Source organism: Suncus etruscus, chromosome 1, assembly GCF_024139225.1.
Source record: "Suncus etruscus isolate mSunEtr1 chromosome 1, mSunEtr1.pri.cur, whole genome shotgun sequence".
Lineage (NCBI taxonomy): Eukaryota > Metazoa > Chordata > Mammalia > Eulipotyphla > Soricidae > Suncus > Suncus etruscus.
The window spans coordinates 62,113,932-62,134,644 of record NC_064848.1 but is presented as its reverse complement, the minus strand read 5'-3'; the positions used below and the strand labels follow the sequence as shown (position 1 = coordinate 62,134,644).

The window sequence follows — 20,713 nt, the reverse complement described above, 5'->3', positions numbered from 1 at the left end:
TGAACAAAGAAGCTGGAGCTTCAGCCCAGGCAGGAAGTTAGCCCTACTTTTCCATAAATTCACTGTATTTTATTTTTTAAAATAGGGGGTTGCAGAGACTACAGAGAGGAGAGCTCTTTCCTGGCACAAAAGCAACCCTGTTTTAATTCCTGGCACCCCATATGGCCCCTGCACTCCACCAGGGGTAATCCATGATGGATCACATTCAGCAGTGCTTACTTCTGGCTCTGCTGAGAGGTGATCCCTGCTGGTTCTTGGGGGACCATATAGGGTGCTGTGGAATGAATCACAGTGGATCATATGTAAGACAAGAGTCTTAACCAATGTAATATCCTCCTGCCCCTTTTCATATTATTTTTTTTGTTTTAATTTTTCGAGCCACACCCATTTGATGTTCAAGGGTTACTCCTGGCTAAGTGCTCAGAAATTGCCCCTGGCTTGGGGGGACCATATGGGACGCCGGGGGATCGAACCACGGTCCTTCCTTGGCTAGCACTTGCAAGGCAGACACCTTTCCTCTAGCACCACCTTGCCGATCCCTCATATTATTCTCGCAGAACGCAATTCTACATCACAGGGCACTCCACAAGACCAGAGCTGCTCAAACTAGGTTATTTATTTGTCTCTTAATTTTTCAACATGAATGACTCTTCACCAATAGGGACCAGCTTCTGGTGGCTAAAGAGCTAAGATTGGCAGCCTAAAATAATTTATATGATGTTTCTGTGGTTGTGCCCAAAGACAGTCACTAAATAAGAAGTAGCCGTTTCTAGAAAGTGACCCTAGAAACATGAAGGTTCTTTCCTTCTAGGTTCCTAAATAGAAGCTTTTATGGCCTGTGAGACAGTGAGTAGGAAACTAGTTCCCCTTCTCAGTTCTTGACACTTGAGAGGAGAGTCCCCTCTATATTCTGTTTTCTTATTTTCCTAGGAACACAAGGAAGAGATTAAAGTTGGTGTGTTTTGGGAGTCTGGGACTTATGACAATCACTCAGTCAGGTGCTTGTGACTCACCAGGTTCTTAACTGCAGCCTTGACATCTTTGTTCCTCAGGCTATAGATAATGGGATTTAGCATGGGGGTCACCACTCCATAGAAGAGGGAGATTAGCTTGTCTGAAAGATCCTGTTTGTCTGCTCCCAAGGGGTCCTTGGACTTGGGCTTCCCATACATGAAGAGGATGGTTCCATAGAAGACCACCACGACAGTGAGGTGGGCAGAGCAGGTGGAAAAGGCCTTTCTCCGTCCCTCTGCTGAGGGGATCCTCAGGATGGTGGTGATGATGAACAAATAAGATACAAAGATGAACAGGACTGGGACCACAAGGAAAATCATATTGGCCACCACCATGCTGATGACATTGATGGAGATGTCAGCACAAGCCAACTTCAAGACTGCCAGGATCTCACAGGTAAAGTGGTTGATGATGTTGTCCCCACAGAAGGGCAGTCTCATTGCTAGAGAAGTCTGAACTGTGGAATTGATGATACCTGCTGCCCAGGAACCGGCAGCCATGGGCACATAGACAGTCTTGCTCATGACCACAGGATACCTGAGAGGGTTGCAGATGGCTACATAGCGGTCAAATGCCATCATGCCCAGAAGCACACACTCTGTGGCTCCCATGGCAAAGGAGAGGAACATCTGCACGGCACAGGCTGAGAAGGGGACAGTCTTCCTGGGGGTCAGGAAACTGTCCAGAATGAGGGGAACTGAGGAGCTGGTGTAGCAGATGTCCAGGAAGGAGAGATTCCCCAGGAAAAAATACATAGGTGTATGCAGGCGGGAGTCAAAGATGGTTACCAAGATGAGAACCCCATTGCCTAACAATATCACCAGGTACATCACCAAAATAAGCACAAAGAATGTCTTCTCTAGTTTTGGGTGGGCTGAGAGACCCAGGAGAATGAAGCCCATTACTGGGGAAGTCCAGTTGGACCTGTCCATGGTGCATCTGCTCTGTCCCTTGCAGAAACTCAGGTCAAACTTGGGCAGTCTCTATAGGGAAGCCTATATGTCTGAGCAATTGGAGAATAACTCAGACCATCTGAACATTTTTGGAATGCCAGAGGAAATTGTAGTAGAGATCAACTTCTGTCTTCTGCTCCCAGTGAGAATGACCAAGTTAATTTGGAAGAATTATCTTGCAAAATAATAACTGAACAAATGATATAAAACATCAGTGTAAAAATTGATTAAATTAATAGGCAACTAAGAAACTTATAGGTCATAATTGTGGAAAAGAAGAGGAACTTGGAGAAGTAAATTGAGCATTTGAAATTACATTTCAGAGCTCTTTCTCTGAAAGGGTGTCTACAATTTCTGAAGATGGCCACTGAAAGTCTGGAAAGTCCAAGTAATCTCTCAGGGAGGTGGGTAAGTATTTTGAAGAATAAGACCCACTATGAAGGACTCCAAATAAACTTGTTTTTATAGGGAGGAGACAGTATAGGGCAATGCCAGAGGAATGAGTCAAAAAGAAATATGCTGTTACACATTTTGTATTTCACCTTTGAAATACAAGCCTAAAAATTGCATGATGTCAGGAATTTTGTCTTGCACATGCTAACCTGGGTTTGTTCTCTGGAACCCCATTCATACCCCTAGCACTGGTAATCTTTGAATGCAGAGCCAGGGATAAGCCCTGAACACTGCCAGGTATGCCTCCCACAATTGCATTACAGTGGTCCCTCATGTTTGGTGTTTCCACCTATCTACCAGAAGCAAACATAAATCTACTCTAAAAAAAAAATAAAACCAAAACTGGACAAATGGCTATCTCTAAGTTATATCTACAAATTATTTTGCAAATAAAACATCTGACACACATTAAAAAGTAGGCAACAGATCATTAGAAAAACCTTTGACGTGTCTTGTTTTTATTCTGGTGCCTCACAGAATGAATCAGACACACAGACCAATATAATAGAACTCAGATCTCAGAACTAAACCTTCACATACATAAAGAGTCACTTTTGGATGAAGGTGTGAAAACTATAAAATGGAAAAAGGAGAGTTTATTAAACAAATAGTGCTAGGGAAACTAGATGACACTACAAAATAATGAAATTATGTCACTATTGCACACTATGCACAAAATTAAACTTAAACTGGATTAACGACATAAATGTTAACACCCTAAGTATAAAATATATTGGGCGAAAAAAGGTAAAATACTCCAGGATATAGACTTCAGTGATGTCTTTGGTGATTTGACTCCATTGACAAAGGAAATAGAGAGGGAAAATAAGCAAATGGACTTACAGCAAATGAAATTGCTTCTTTACAGTAAAACAAACTATCACTAAGACAAAAAGATATCCTACTAAATTGTAGAAAATATTCACATGGACTTAGAGAGGAGGCATAAGTGGTAGGGCATCTGCCTTGCACACGCTAACTAGGATGGACTATGGTTTGATCCCATGGCATCCCATATGGTCCCCCAAGCCAGGGGTGATTTCTGAGCACATAGCCAGAAGTAACTCCTGAGCATCACTGGGTGTGGCTCCCCCCCAAAAATTATTCACACACTTCTGACAAAGTTCATATATCTAGGATATAAAAGGAACTCACAAAGCTCAGCAATAACAAAGAAAATATAAAAAAATGAGAACAGACACTTCTTCAAAGACTGACATGCTTATCACCACTAATTACCAGGAAAATGTTAATAGATACTATAAGCTATCACTTCACATACTTGAGCTGAGGTATGTCAAAAGGCTAGAAATGGTGTTTGTATGGAGAATAAAAGATCCCTCATTTACTATTAGTGGGAATATAAATTATTTCACCAACTATAGAAAATAGTATGGAAGTTCTCAAGATGTTTTAAAAGTGTAACTAACATCAGATCGAGAAATTCTACTCCTAGATACCCATCCCAAGAGCTCACTTGAATAGATATAGTCTCACCTGCTTCCATTGCAGCATTATATACAGTAGCCAAGATCTAGAAACAATTCAAGTGCCCAATGACTAATGAATAAAGAAATTGGGCAATAAATACCCAATGGAATACCAATAAGCTATACGAAAAGAAGAAAACTTTTATTTTATTTTATTTTATTTTGTTATAGGGAGTCAGAGGGAGAAAAATAAATATCAAATGATATCACTCATATGTAGAATAATGGAAGAATTCAAGAGAACAAATATGTCTCCCTAACAACAAACCCTTAGACTCTGATGACAGAATAGGGTCTCCCAAAGACTGGGAGTAGTAGATGTGTCAATTGACAGGTGAAGGGAAATTGGCACTCTCGTGATGGAAGGGTATTGGAACATTGTATTTCTAAAACATAAAAACATTTTATTCTTGTAGACCAATGTTGTGTCATAAATAAAATGATATTTACTTGGGGCCAGACCAATAATATAGTGGTTAGGGCAATTGACTTGCATAGAACTTACCTGGGTTCAGTTCCTATTGTCCCAAATGGTCCTCTGAACAGTGCCTTGAGTTATTTCTGAGCACATATCAAGGAATAATCTCTGAGCACCACTGCTGAGTATGACCCAAATAAATAAAGTGGCTTAAGCTTTAAAAAAAATTTTAAATAATTAAAAATTTTTAAATTAAAATAACACTGCAGATTTCTAGAAATAACATATTTATGGAAATTTCAAAATAAGTGTATTTTATTTTATTTTATCTTTTTAATTTCATTTTATAACACAGAAAATTAAGCCTCTCTTGGGGCAGGTGGAAACTCTGGTATACTTTGATGAGAGAATTAGTTGAAACTAGAATGTCATGATTTTTTTGTTTTGTTTTGTTTTGGTTTTTGGTCATACCCAGCAGTACTCAGGGCTTACTCTTGGCTTTACACTCCTGTGTTTGGAGGACCATATGGGATGCAGGGGATAAAACCTAGGTTAGTTGCATGCAATGCAAGCACCTTATCCATTGTACTATTGCTCCAGCCTAGTGCCGTGGTTTTGTTTTTCGTTTTTGTTTGTTTTTGGGCTACACCTGGTGATGCTCAGGGGTTACTCCTGGCTATGCGCTCAGAAATCGTTCCTGGCTTGTGGGACCATATGGGACACCGGGGAATCAAACCTCGGCCTGTCCTAGGTCAGCCGCGTGCAAAGCAAACACCCTATCACTGCGCCACCGTTCCGACCACCCAGTGCTGTGGTTTTTAATATTCTGGTGATCCTTTTGCACATTTGGGGCATCATTTGGCCCTTTGGTGTCCCTGTGTTCAGCTGATGCTTCCTCTTATTAATATCCACCTGCCTGCTCCAGCCACACCAGCTTCTTCCCAAGTGCCCTTCTTCTCAATGCCCACAGTTCCACTCAGCTCTCATTGCTAGGAAGAATCAATCCCTTTAAAGAGGTCTAAAATCTTCTCAAACTAGGATTTTATTATAGCTCAATAGAAATACTTGATGGCAGTATGCAGGATGTTGGACCCCTGTTTTCTTTCATAATATCTATAATCTCTTGTGGGGGACGTGCATTGGACCAAATTTGTAGTATGCAGCTTTTCTTGACTCTGCTAAGGAGTGATCCCTGAAGGTGCTCAGGCCACTAAATGTGCTGCTGAGAAACAAACCAGAGTCTGCCCCACAGAAGTGCTTTAGCTCCTGTACTCTCTTCAGTCTCAACGTATCTATTTTGAATTTAGTAGATATGCATCTGTCAGGTGCTCTCTCTCTAATCTAGCCCTTTTTTTTCAGGGAATAAAGTATTTCTTGCCTGGAGACTCTAAGTATCTCCTGTATTGAAGCTTAGCTTTATAGCAGTGACTGAGCCAGTATCATCATCATTTTATTGAAAGTTAGTTATTGAAAATCTGCACTTCACCAGACATCATTTTAGATATAAGGGCATAGCAATGAAAGGGATAGCCCCTGACTTCAAGAGCTCAAAATCTCAGAGGCTTAAGGCAAGGGAGGGCAGCTGACAAGCAAAAGAGTAACCGCAGCATCACCGTGAATCCTAAATATTACTTGGTTGCTACTGACACCACCTTCCTTCTACTGCTGCTCTCATGCTTCCATGAAGAAAGGCCCTTGCCACATGCCTCATGGGTCTCCAACCTAGGTCTGGCTACCTCAGTAACTTGGGGCTCCCTACCTCTTGCAGCATCTCATTTCATCCTGAGCTGGTTCTCCTTTATACTGGTTCTTCTTTTTATCTGCTCCTTTGATATTATAATGTCTCTTCTACTCCGCAGGTCTCCAAAGATGCAGTAACAGTTTTACATCAACATGAAAGTAAATAAAGAACTTTTTATTTTTCTTCCAGATCCTTCAAAAAAAAAATCAACATTATATCTCTGAGAGACAAATATACCACTCAGGAATAGACTAGAGAGATCAGTAAATAATGAAAACAGCGCGCGCGTGCATGCACGCACGCACACACACACACACACACACACACATATTTCTTTACTTCGAATGATATCTCCTGGTGTCCATCTGAGATGTGTGTGCTGGAGACAATTGGCCCCAAATTGGAATTTTACTCCCTGCAGGCCTGTCTACTCGCTTCTCCGAAGTCAGAATCAGAGGAAGGAAAAATTCCCTCTGTTCTATCTTGATGGATCCAGTCACAGTGCTTATTCCTAATCACTGAATTTGGGATTCAATTCTGAAGGGAAGAGGCACCCACCAGTTTTAATTCAGATGGGAACTACTGCACTGGTGAAGGAAACAACCTCAGCAAGACCACTTTCCTCTGTATAAAGCTGATGATTGCAGAAAATCCTGGCAGCTTGATGGGTCTGTTGGACTCTGAGAAAAGCACATAATTGTAAGCGTTTTGCCTCTCCCCTTCCCAAGCCCCCAGTCCATTACAGTCAAGCCTGATGGTACAAATTCTGTAGTGAAATGCTGGCAGGATTTAATGTGCACTCACCTTTCTCAGATACATGGGAAGCTAGAATGAGCCCTTCTCTATGCATGAATGATAGACCGAATGTGTCAGTGAGTAATCCTCGATCTGCAGCATTCATGAGGGAACTGTGTGATGGAAGAAGGTGTTCCCAATAGCTTGTCTCCTTCAACCGTGTGTGCTCAGGGCACTAGCACTAAAGGACTGGCCACCTCTTTAGAAGATCATTTAAACTTCAGTTTGTTCTTTGGGATCATTTCTGTCCCTAAAGTAATTTAATGTTTCAAATGTGAGTTGTACTTAGTCAAGAAACTTTATCTCCTTTGGGATAACATCCCCAAGATCCAATTATACTGAGGGCTCCGGAGAAACTTTTCTTCCTGTCCCTCTGCCTCCTTTCTCTTCCTTCCTTCTTTCTGAAAGACACAGGTTCATTCATGCACAGAACCAGCTGCTCAATGAGCACACCACTCATTCACACCCTTCAGGTTTTCATCCTGGTCCATTCCCACATCTACTTATGTGTTCTGATGTAGTGTTCTGTATGTGTGTGTGTGTGTGTGTGTGTGTGTGTGTGTGTGTGCACATATTAGCACAAGGTACATTCCTTTCCAACTTATTGAGTGAGACCCTTTGGAGTCACTTATCATGTCCTTTCTCATCATTCTTTCTTGACATGTGTCTAAATCACTCTCTTGTCAGTTTCTGATCATCTGTGTATGTGTCACAGGCCAAATATGGCCCCGAATAGAGAATGAGTTTTCTTCATTCATCAAATGATGGCTGGGTGTGGACTACTAGAAAGCAGAAATGTGCAGAGAAACCCTGGTTCATCCCTTTGCAAGTGCCCTCCTTCAAGACAGGAGAGGGGTGAATAAGAAGAGAATAGCAGGCAAGGAAGAACTGACCAGAACAGGGAGAAGATCTGGAGGAAAAACCTTTATGGAGCAGGACGCAGGGGCTTCACAGCAGATGGAGCTGATCTGAGACCTGTGTGTGCTGGAGTTAGTTCACCAATCCTGTATGTCCCCTCCCAACTGCCATGCTCTGACTCTATAGCTTGAAATGGAGTCAAACAGGAATATTTGCACCAACAGTCCATCTGCTTTGTATGAGATACTATTGGGAATAGATTCTAAGGACAGGATGGAGTTCAATGGTAGCAGAAGAGAAGGAAATGCTTCAGCATCCAGTGACCCAGAGGAAGTCAGCAAAAGCTGGATTAAAAAGGCTAATTGGAGGGAGAAAAATGGATTGTACCAAGACCACACAGTCATATGTCTATTTGGTGGAAATAAAAAATGATCAGACTTGAATACAAAATTCAAAGTCAACTACAACAGAAATGATACCCAATCTACATCAGCTGTACATGGGGGAAATGGTTGCACTAGCATTACAGTGGGTAGAGGAGGGGGAAGTGGGATGCATGCTGAAAACAGGGGTGGAGGGAGGGCAACATTGGTGGTGGGAATGCCCCTCATTCATTACTACTATGTGCCTTAAATATTACTGTGAAAGATTTGTAATTCACTTTTCCCACAATAAAAGTAAAAAGGCTCAGGGATTAGGTTCCAGCAAGGATAGGAAATAAGCTAGCTCCAGAAGCTAGCTCTGAGGAATTAAGAATATCAACTCTGAACATTACTCATAAATACCCCACTCTATCTTAAATTCCTGAAAAGGAATAACTGGACCCTAATACAAAGGAAAGTATAGAGAGGCCATATACAAGGACCTGAATTCTTGGTCTTAGTGATTTTTTAAAAAATATGATTCCAAAGACAATGGTAAAAAAAAAGCAAAAATTTTAAATACAATCAAATAAGTCTTCTTTACAGTGAAAAAAGTTATAAAAAACTAAAAGAAAAATATGTTGAATGGGAGAAGATACTTATAAAATAATAAAATGATAAAGGATTAAATTTCAAAATACATAAAGAACTTATACAACATCTGGTTAAAAATGGGCAAGGGCTTTCTCCCCAAAGAAGACATGAAAATATGCTCAATAGGACTAATTATGAGGGAAATGTAAATTAAAACCACAACCTCACAATTTTCAGATGATGATTATTTGAAAGATGAGAAATAACAAGTGTTGATGAGGATGTACAGAAAGAGGAATCACTATGCCCTGTTGCTAGGGATGTAAGTTATCAAGTGACTGTAAAAAAGCTATGGCAGTTCATCAAAAATTTTCAAAACAAAACTTTTCATATGATCTTACAGTTCCACTTTTGGCTATTTATTTAGAGAAAATAAAAATGCAATGGAAAGGATGCATGTACTTTATGTTTGTAGTAGCATATAGCCAAGATAAGAAAATAACCCAATAATCCACACAGATGTTTTAGACACACACATAATATTACCCAACAGTAAGCCATAAAATCTTGCCATTTGCAACAACAAATGAACCTGAAAATATTTTTTTTTTTTTTTGGTTTTTGGGCCACACCCGGTGGTGCTCAGGGGTTACTCCTGGCTGTCTGCTCAGAAATAGCTCCTGGCAGGCACGGGGGACCATATGGGACACCGGGATTCGAACCAACCACCTTTGGTCCTGGATCGGCTGCTTGCAAGGCAAACGCCGCTGTGCTATCTCTCCGGGCCCGAACCTGAAAATATTATGACAAGTGAAATAAGTCAAATATAAACTTATAGTTTTATTTATATAGGAACTTAGAAACAAAACAAAAGTGCACAGATATAGAGAACAGATAGGTGGTTACCAGAGTGAAATGAGAACTAAAAAGAAATAAAAATGGGCAGAGATGATCAAGATATACAAACTTCCAGTTATAAAATAAGTAAGTACTTGTGTCTAATATACAGCATGGGGACTATGGAGAAAATACTTTATTGCAAGCTTGAAATATGCTAAGAAAATATAGTAAACATACAAAATGGGTCTAGTATTGCAAAAGACCAAATATTGAATCATTTACTAGGTTGTACACTGGAAACTATATTATGTTTTATGTCAAATAACCACTTAGAAAAAATGCAAACGGTGATACATGTTGGCAAGGATGTGGAGAAATAGGAGTCCTCAAATGTTGGTAGCAGGAAAGTAAAATTGATGCAGTCACTTGAGGAAAATGCTTTGGTACTTCTCCCAAAAATGAAGCAGAGAGTTACTATCTAACCCGACAGCTTTCTCCTGTACCTAGAATCAAAAGAATGGAAATATATGTTCACATAGGCACTTGTACAGAAATGTATATAGCAGTCTTAAGAGTCAGAGGAAGAAATGATTAATCTTCCACTTGTACTGAATGGATACATAAAGTAGTTACGATGGAGTAGTATTATTTGGCCACAGAATAAGCAAAGTATTCCAGTCCCAGTCTCTACAACCTCGTGTGTTTCTAGTAATGACCTTCACCATCATATGCACACATATTCCAGGTCTGCCTTGGGCCGTAGCTCTGGTCTTCATTACCTACCTGAATGCAAAGTCCTCACTAGCCCCCACCTCTTTTTTGCCACACACACACTGCTACATAATTCTAGGGTATTCACTGGGCTCAAATCCACAGGTGAAGGTCTTTCCTTACTGAAGCAATATAAAGGATCTAGAAGAAATGATTATTTCTGAAAATGTGCCAATTGAAAAGTGAAAATGTGCCAGTTAAAAGGGAACACCCAAATTAGGAAGATGTGCCACAACCAAAAGGGCACAAAGAACTTCCAGTAGCATACCCAAAATAATTGGAGATCTACAATTTGCTTTAGAAGGAATAAAAATAATTGTTCTAAAGAAGCTCAGAAAACTACAAGAGAACATAAAAAAGCAGATGAAGAAATCAAGTAAAAATTAGGAAAGTTAAACTAGATTTTATAAGATATAAAACATAAAAATAAAGAACTAGACAAAGAATCTGGAGCTCAAGAATACAATGATATATCTAAAATTGCAAGAGAAAGGGACCAGAAAGATGGTAGAATGGGTAGGGGGCTTACCTGTGTTTGAACATGGTTCCCTATATGACTCCCCAAACCCTGCCTGAAGTGATCCCTGAGCACACAGCCAGGAATAATTAGTCGAATTGCCGACAAATGTGGCCCCCCAAAATTAATTAAAAAATAAAAATAGACTTCCCACAGCCACTCTCATGTAAGCTCATTGACCAAGCCCCACAGATTCACAATTATTCTCAGAAGAGTTTAGGGTGCGCTCTGGAGTGGAGCAGGCTGAGTCCCTGCCCTTTCAAAGTCCCAGCAGCTACATCCACACACAGTTGCAATAATGTAATGGCCCAACTTCACTGTTTCATAAATAATCTCTAGAAACACCAAATTGACAAAAAAAAAAAAATCTCAGGACACAGATTTGGGGAATGAAAACTTTGCAATCTTCTCGGAGTGGGGGATGGCAGCCTGCAACCCTACTCGCCATTCCCATACTTCCAGAAGCCCCAGAAACCACACCCACATCCCACAGCTGCTGCCATGTAAACTCACAGGCTCTTAAGTTCCTGGAGTACCTCCAAATTCCTCAATACTGGCACCCAGTAAGAGCACACCATATTAGATAAGAAAGTAGCATAGAAGCCAACTAAACTATGAATCCATAAATAGAACTCCTAAAAAAAAACCACAAAAAACAGCTTAGAGGTTTTGACAAGTTGTCTGCTATTTTCAATTTCAACGGAATCATTTTGCATAAGGATCAGAGTACAGAATCTGTCTTGAATTTTAATTATCTCCCTGACATCTGCTATGATAGCAATTTATTTAAATACCTTGTTTTTAATGAGTCTTTCAGTATATTTAACTTGGTTTACAGAAAAGCAATGATTTCTTCCTTTTGGGGCGGCACACCCAGTGATGCTCAGGGGTTACTCCTTGCTTTGCCCTCAGAAATCGCTTCTGACTTGGAGGACCATATGGGACGAACCGAGGTCCGTCCTGGGTCAGCCGCGTGGAAGGCAAACACCCTACCGCTGAATATGATTCCTGCCCCTGATTTCTTCTTTTATAAACCTAATTTATGTAATTTAAGTTAAATTAACTTGACTGCAAGAATTAAGTTGAGCAGAACAGGGAAGAGGCCTCAAAGTTAGTGCCCCTCCTCAACACAAATGGCAGCCCACAGTTTCCTCTGTAATCTCTATGGATGTTGCTTTATGCATCTTGCAAAAGGGTTGATTACTCCTGCTTAGTCTATAGAACCTTCGAAGAAGAGGTTATCTATAAATGCTCCAGTTTTCAATTAGTATCAACCACTAATATTAGTGTTGCTCAGTCCACTCAATGTCCACTCCAACTACATGCTCATTAACCCACAGGTCCCACTACTATGAGAAGATTTCTTCTTTATCTCTTCATCCCCAGTACTGTCAGAGTGGCTAGCATAGAATAAGTGATGATGTGAAGAATTCATTGTTCTGATTGAATAGCAAGGCAACACTTCCATTCCACATTCCTTTGCCAACTTAAATACTTTCCCTTCTGCACTGTGTGATGTATTTGTGAATGTGCTTGTATACGTTTCTTTCCTTTTCTTCAGTTAGAAATTTATTTTTAGGACCGGAGCGATAGCACAGCAATAGGGCTTTTGCCTTGCACACTGTCGACCCGGGAGGGACCCGGGTTGGATACCTGCCATCCCATATGGTCCCCCAAGCCTGCCAGTAGATATATCTGAGCTCAGAACCAAGAGTAACTTCTGAGCGCTGCCTGGTGTGGCCCCAAAACAAAAAAGCAAAACAAATTGAAGCTTCTCTTTGGGGCCAGAGCTGTCCCATAAGGTGTCTGCCTTGCATGCGCTAGCCTAGGACTGACCACGGTTAGATCCCCCAGTGTCCCATAAGGTCCCCAAGCCAGGAGTGATTTCGGAGTGCATAGCCAGGAGTGACCCCCTGAGCGTCACCGGTGTGGCCTTCCTCCCAAAAATAAAAAGAAATTCTTTTTTAAATACTTTTTTTTATTCAATAACTGTGAGATACACAGTTATGAAGTTGTTCATGATTGAGTTTCAATCATACAGTATTATGTTGATTGACTTGTGTATGTATGATCTTTTTGATGAATTGTTGGATTCAATTTGCTAGAATTTTGTTGACAATATTTGCATCTGTGTTCATCAAAGATGTCGGCCTTTTAAGTAATTCTCTTTACAGTAATTTTTCAAGTAATTTGAAAGTAAGCCTTTCAAGTATTTCTCTTTTTTTTCCCCTGTGTGTCTCTGTCTGCTTTTTGTATCAGTATGATATTATCTTCATAGAAAATGTTTGGGAGTGTTTCTGCTTCTTCATTTTCCTGGAAGATCCTAAAATGGATTAGCAGTAAGTCCTCTTTAAAGGTTTGAAAAAATTCACTAGTGAATCTATCTGGGCCTGGGCTTTCGTTTTTGGGAAGCCTTTTGACTGCCATTTCAATGTCCTTGATAGTAAAAGGTCTCTTAAAGTATTCTACATCATCTTGGTTCAACCCTATGAAATATTTTTTTCTTTTTTTTCCCTTTGAGATTTTAAGAGTCCAAGAATTTATCTATTTCTTCTAGATTCTCTCATTTAATGGCATAAAGATTCTCAAAATAATCTTTGATTTCCTTTGTATTTATGTTGTGACATTACCTTTTCATTTCTGTTTACTATAGTTGTTTCTTTATGAGTCTTGCTAGTGGTTTATAGATTTTTTTTTTTTTGGCCACACCGTTTGATGCTCAGAGGTTACTCCTGACTACATGCTCACAAATTGCCCCTGGCTTGGGGGGACCATATGGGACGCCAGGGGATCGAAGCGTGGTCCTTTCCTTGGCTAGCACTTGCAAGGCAGACACCTTACCTCTAGCGCCACCTTGCTAGCCCCTGGTTTATAGATCTTGTTTACTTTTTCTAAGAACCAACTATTACTTTCATTGGTATTTTGGATTATTTTTTGTTTCAGTTCATTCATTTCTGCTCCAAGTTTTATTATTTCCTTTCTCCTATCTATTTTAAATTCATTTTGTTGGTCATTTTCCAATTTTTTTTTTTTTTTTGGTTTTTGGGTCACACCTGGCAGTGCTCAGGGGTTATTCCTGGCTCCAGGCTCAGAAATTGCTCCTGGCAGGCACAGGGGACCATATGGGGCGCCGGGATTCGAACCGATGACCTCCTGCATGAAAGGCAAACGCCTTATCTCCATGCTATCTCTCCGGCCCCATTTTCCAATTTCTTAAATTGTGCAGTTAAGTTATTTTTGTAGGCCCTTTCTTTCTTCCTGATGAATGTTTGCAAAGCTATACACTTTCATCTTAATAATGTTTTTGCTGTGTCTCACAAATTCTGATAGTTTGTGTCCTCAATCAAGGATGGTTTTTTCCCAAGGATCTTTTAATTTCCTCTTTGATTTTCTGTCAGATCCACTAGTTTTATTAGTGAACAGTTAATTTCTAGGTTTTAGAGTTATTTCTTTGATTCTATTTGTAATTCACTTCTATTTTAAGTGTATCACGATCTAAGAAGATAGCTGATACAATTTTTTCCTCTTGATTTTATGAAGGTATGTTTTGTGACCCAGCATGTGTCTATATTGAAAAATGTCCCAGGTGCATTGGAGAAGAATGTGTAATTATCTTAGCTTTTGTAGGGATGAAAAGTGACACACAGACACACAGACACAGACACACACACACACACACACACACACACACACACACACAAAACCATATATATCCTAATTCCCTCTCTTCCATTTTTTTCTTCAAAACCAGTATTTCATTCCTAGCCTGGTTGATCTATCAAGACATGATAGAGTGGTGTTAAAGTCTCCAACTACTACTGTGTTGCTATTAACATCTTTCTTCAAGTCTATTAACAGTAGTTTTAAGTATTTTGCTAGCCCTTTATTGGGTCCATATGTATATGTGATTTTTTTCCTGGTGTATATATTCATTTATTATTAAGAAATGACACTCTGTCTCTTATAGCCTTTTGAGAGTGAAATCTATGTTGTCTGATATTAGCATGGGCACCCAGATTTCTTTGCTTGAGGGATTTCCAACTTTTTGGCTTTTGAGTCTGTGTTTCCTCTCATTGTGTTTCTTGCCTATCTGTTTCAGTTTCTTGGTATTGTGCAGCTGCACAGTGTTCAGTCAGGGTGACTGAAATATCTTTCCCTTGTCCTGTGCTTCTCTTTTCCTTGGGACACATTGACCTGGGTCTCAATGGGAAATTCTTAACCGCCATCATTTTTTAAAATTTCTGATCTGATACTAAGTCATAATTATTAGTTCTTCTAACTGGTCACCTGCATTGGATCCCTGAATCTTATCCCCTCAGATCTGCTTCCTCTGATCTTTTCATGCTTTTAGATTCCCAAATGACTGGAGGGTTCTTAGTAAGCATCTTAAAATCTGTTACTTTCACCAGGGCTTTTTTTTTTTTTTTGAATTCAGATATCTCCCTAGGTTATTCTTGCTAGCTTTCAAATTCTTGGTGCTGGCCTGTGGTCTGTATCTCTAGCTTTCTATTTTCAGGGGCAGAGGCCAAGCCTGATTACCTCTGGATAGGGACTGCAGTGAGGAACTACTGTATGTGGATGATGGGGTCAAGACAAACCTCCCATCTCTTATTTCATTATGAATTTTCAATGATGAGTGGAGGGCCCTTCTAAAAGATACATCCTGGTGTGTATATTCACCATATATCTTGGTATGTGACAGACACAAAATGATCCCTCTCATATGTAGGATATAAAGAAACATAGTAGAGGAATAACATGGCCAAAGGCAACAGAATCTGAGAACTGGTCTACAGAACAGATCTTACTGTGGAGAGAGATTTGATGCTGTGGAAAGAAACAGGGGAGACAAAATGGTGGAGGATGTGGTGCTAGAACATAGTATGCATGAAGCCTTCTCATAAACAATCCTGTAAATCACAGTGCCTAAAATTAAAAGCTAAAATAAAAAAAAATAACAACCAAAGATACATTTTAGTGTTTAAGACACAGTCAAAGCTTAATTATTGCCCTTACTTCCAGGAGAGTCAATGAGGTGATGACAGGAATTTTGGGGCTTAAAGAATACTTTTTGGATCTCTCTTGAAACTTAACTAATTGGGTATATGGGACACAGGCCCTACACTCCTGTGAGGTTTCTCACCAAACTTTAAATTGCTTGTGGGATTAATTCTGGTCCCAAACAGCCAGAACTCTAAGTCATTCCAAGAGATATCTATGAGATAATCTCTGGAGAGAGGGTAAGAGGCAAAGAACAGAAGGTATCTGCCCTGAGTATAGGCTGGGCATGGCTGCCAGAACCACAAACAAGTGGCTCCTCAGTTCATCCTTTCTTTTGCCTCCTCCTGGGTCAAGGAGACTTCCAGGAAAAGGAGCAGCTTCAGTGCCTTCAGGTAGAGCATTTCTTGACCTTTCTGTGAAATGGGAGGGGGGGCCACATAGCTTCCAGGCAATTAACAGAATTTGCTGCATACTTCCCAGCTCAGACCTCACATATAGATGGGATGAGGGGTGTCCAAGGTGGGCAGGGGAGAGTAGCATTGGCCAAGAGCAGAGGTATCTAGAGCAGAAGAGTTTACAGACAGGTGAGATCTAGCTCTCCCCATGGCCTCAATCTTGTACTGGACTCAAGCCATAGTCCATGTGCACTCAAGCCTTCTTCGGGTAGGTAGAGATTAAAAAAGTGTCTCTGAAGGGTTCTTTTTCCAGGGAAAAGAACACCTAGTCATGGGGGTCTAGAACAGAGTATGTGTGCATGCGGGGATGGTTGGGGATTAAGCAGACTTTGTTAAAATGGAGGGAATTTGAGGCCAGAGTGATAGTACAGTGGGTAGGGTGTTTACCTTGCATTCAGTAGACCCTGATTTGACTATCAACCTCCCATAAGGTCCCCTGAGACTGCCAGGTCTGAGCACAGAGTCATGAATAATCCTGAGCACTGCCAGGTGTGGCCCCAAACAAACAAAAAATAAAATGAAGGGAATTCTTCAATCATCAAGTTTGTTAGAGGAGTGTAAGCTGTGATCTACACAAACCTCAAAATGTTCACAGCACAAGCATGGAAAACTTGTATGCTTAGGTGCTCACATAGTGAGGGGGAAGAGGCAAGTTAATAATCTGACTGCTTTCCCATTGAGAATGAACTTTTCAGGCAAATGTCAACATGGCCAGATCTCCTCTGACCCAATGTTCTGATGCCAGAGGTTACTCTCCACTGATAATTGCATAAGGGAAGCTTCAAGATTTTTCATTTTACTAGTCAGTCTTTTCCAAGTAGATACAACGTAGTTGTCACACATACTACCCAGGGACATCACCCCAATTGCTCATGAGGCATGTATCTTGAAGAAAGACACGATGCCTCTGCTTTTCCTGTGTCTTAGGAATTTAAGGATAAGCAAGATCTAATTATCTATCTTCAGCACCTCTGGGCACTGGATCTTGCATAAATGAAGGGGCAAAACATACTCAGGAGTGAGGGGCAAAGACCTGGGAAGCACTTAGGAAGCAGATTCCAGGCTGATACTGTCCTCACTGTCAGGAGACCTCTCTAAGCTTGCTTTTTCTTCTTTGACCTGAAAAATCAAAGATTGAAACTTTCTTGAATGTCCTGGACTACACTTCTGGTGACTGGGGAACATACTTTGAGGTACCCCTACACCCACAGGCTGGAAGAATCTTCTAAATTTAAAATAAATATTTCTGTGATATGACAGTGTTTTCACTGTTTTCATGGCAAATTCAGGTATAGAGAGGTCTGAGTTAGCAGTTGTGAATCCTGAGCTCCCCAAAAGAACAGCCCCTCAAAGATACAATCTGTATTGTAAATCACAAATGCTCACTCTGGGAAGCATGAAAGACACTTGTTTTGGATTCTCTCTCTGCTCCTGAGCCTAAGAGCATGTCGAGGAAATGGCAGTGCTGGGGAGAAAAGCCATGGGATGACTCAGTGCTTTATTAGAATCTCTATGTTCTGTCTAGAGAGTCCTCATTGACAGTATTGCCAAAGGTATCCTCAAACTCACAGGAAGTAGAAAGGAGGCCTTGAGTAGCAAGTGGAAATGTTGAGCAGTTCCTGATTTTCCTGGCCTCTGCTCTTAGCCCTATCTCTAAATTATCATCAGGATATAATTATAAAGGCACAGAATTAAAGTCAAGGACAGAGGGGCTTGATGTCAAGGGTCAGTGTAATAAGATATGACAGCTTGAAGCCTCCAGGGACACTGCTGGGACATTTTTTTTTTTTTTTTGGTTTTAGGGCCACACCTGGTAAGTTACTCAGGAGTTACTCCTGGCTCTGCTCTCAGAAATCGCTCCTGGCTTGAGGGACCATATGGGGCACCAGGGATTGAATCCAGGTCTGTCCTGGGTCAGCCACGTGCAAGGCAAATGCTTTACCACTGCACTAACGCTTCGGCCCCTGGGACAATTTGATAATAGGACAGAACTTGCCACTGAAGCTGGACAGGATTAACTCTAGTTGACTCTGGACAAAATTAACCCATGATTGCTCTAATTTTGGTTGCCATGTGGAGCCCAACCTTACATATATCCTTTGTTTTAAGAGTGGTGACACTGTTCATCCAGCTGCTATGCTTTCAGATAGTATGACAATGATGAGATATCCACAGTTAGCTTCTCCCAGTTGTTATCTTGGCTATATTCTGACCTCAGGTAACTGACACACAGTAAATTTTATTTTTTAGTTTGTATATTGGCATGTTGATGGGTAAATTTAATTATTTCTAGAAACACCTCATAAATATCTACATACTGATCCCAAGAAAATTGTGCTTGCTGCATTCAGTTCTCCCAAGCATCAAAGAGAGGATTTCAAATGGAGGTGACCAATCAGTCCACCATAATAGGGTTTGTCTTGCTGGGGTTATCAGATCACCCAACGCTGGAGAAAATGTTCTTTGTACTCATTCTGCTGATGTACCTGGTGATCCTGTTGGGCAATGGGGTCCTCATTCTGGTGACCATCGTTGATTCCCGCCTGCACACACCCATGTACTTCTTCCTGGGGAATCTCTCCTTCCTGGACATCTGCTACACCAGCTCCTCCATTCCTCTAGTACTGGATGGTTTCCTGACTCCAAGAAAAACAATCTCTTTCTCAGGCTGTACTGTGCAGATGTTCCTCTCCTTTGCCATGGGAGCCACAGAGTGTGTGCTCCTAGGCATGATGGCCTTTGATCGCTATGTGGCCATCTGCAACCCCCTCAGGTACCCTGTGATCATGAGTAAAGCTGCCTATGTGCCCATGGCTGCCAGCTCCTGGGCAGCTGGTGGAGCTAACGCTTTGGTGCAGATATCTCTTGCAATCAAGTTACCCTTCTGTGGAGACAACATCATTAATCACTTCACCTGTGAAATCCTGGCAGTCCTGAAGTTGGCCTGTGCTGACATCTCCATCAATGTTATTAGCATGGAACTGGGTAATGTCATCTTTCTGGGGATCCCAGTTCTATTCATCTTTGTCTCTTATATCTTCATCCTTACCACTATCCTAAGAATCCCCTCAACTGAGGGCCGACGAAAAGCCTTCTCTACCTGCTCTGCACATCTTACAGTGGTCATTATCTTCTATGGAACTATTCTTTTCATGTATACAAAGCCCAAGTCCAAGGACCCACAAGGGGCTGACAAGCAGGATCTTTCAGACAAGCTCATCTCCCTCTTCTATGGAGTACTGACCCCCATGCTCAACCCTATCATCTATAGCCTAAGGAACAAAGATGTGAAGGTGGCTATGAAGAACCTGGTGAGCCAGAAATGTTTGGTCTAGTGACAGTGAGAGGAAACAGTGTACCTTATGGTTCTCTGCACATAGGGGATCCTCCAGGAAATAACCCCTGGTTAAGCAGAGATAAGATCCATGGCTCCACCAGACCACTTCAGTGGGAGAAGGTATTCCTGAGTGGTTGACAGTAGAACATCAGCTATGTAGAAGTAAAAGGGAATTTTTCTAAATCACCAGGAACTAAGAATAAGTGTATTAAAATAGTTTATTTTTCTAATATGCAATAAAGTTAAATTTTGTAAAAAGATTACAGATATTCTTCTCTCTTGTTTATATGCAACCTATCAGCAATTTGAGTGTACCAATCATTATTTTCTATCCTATTATGTGAAAGGAAGGAAGAAGGAAAAAAATCACTTCTTTTGTTTTGTTTTGGTTTTGGTTTTTTTGGGCCACACCCGGCAGTGCTCAGGGGTCACTCCTGGCTGTCTGCTCAGAAATAGCTCCTGGCAGGCACAGGGGACCATATGGGACACCAGGATTCGAACCAACCACCTTTGGTCCTGGATCGGCTGCTTGCAAGGCAAACGCCACTATGCTATCTCTCCGGGCCCAGAAAATCACTTCTTAATCAGATACTCATGTTGTAAAAAAATCTGCCAATCTGGAAGATGGCTCACACCACCACATTGCATTCTTGGTGAGGTTGAGGGGACCATGTATAATGCTGGAAAATTAACTAGAGTTGATTACATGCAAAGCAAGCACCTTACCCACAATATTATAACTTTAGTACCAAAAAATCTTTTTAAATTAGTTGTATGATAATTGATAGGAAAAGGCTCTGTGTAACTTCATGCACTTTAAATAAATTACTTAGTTTCATGGACCATTAGTTTTCTAACTTGTGAAATGAAGATAAAGCATTGCCATGGAGTTGTTTTGGTGATTAAGTTAAAATGAGGGGTGTGTGTGTGTGTGTGTGTGTGTGTGTGTGTGTGTGTTGTGTGTGTGTGATATTCACAGTGGCTAACAAATAATAATTGCAAGTACTAAAGCATTTTAATTAGTGAAATACAGTATGTTAAATTGAATGGATAATACAGTATCACATATCTCAAGGAACAATCACCTGTGAATTTCCTTGAATTTCTTGTTACT

The 20,713-nt window shown here is 40.7% G+C and overlaps 2 protein-coding genes across 2 annotated transcripts; one reads left to right on the top strand and one right to left on the bottom strand.

The window, feature by feature from the left end:
- Positions 1-986: 986 nt before the first annotated feature.
- On the bottom strand, positions 987-1,946 carry LOC126009387 (olfactory receptor 13C7-like). Its single transcript, XM_049773796.1, has one exon. The coding sequence runs from the start codon at positions 1,944-1,946 to the stop codon at positions 987-989; it is 960 nt and encodes a 319-aa protein (XP_049629753.1).
- A 16,697-nt stretch (positions 1,947-18,643) lies between these two features.
- On the top strand, positions 18,644-19,597 carry LOC126009420 (olfactory receptor 13C7-like). The gene has a single exon (XM_049773824.1). The coding sequence runs from the start codon at positions 18,644-18,646 to the stop codon at positions 19,595-19,597; it is 954 nt and encodes a 317-aa protein (XP_049629781.1).
- The last annotated feature ends 1,116 nt before the right edge of the window (positions 19,598-20,713 follow it).

What these genes read in the sequence shown, in the direction of transcription:
- LOC126009420 (XM_049773824.1), top strand. Translation starts at nt 18,644, where the DNA reads ATGGAGGTGACCAATCAGTCCACCATAATAGGGTTTGTCTTGCTGGGG.
- LOC126009387 (XM_049773796.1), bottom strand. Translation starts at nt 1,946, where the DNA reads ATGGACAGGTCCAACTGGACTTCCCCAGTAATGGGCTTCATTCTCCTG.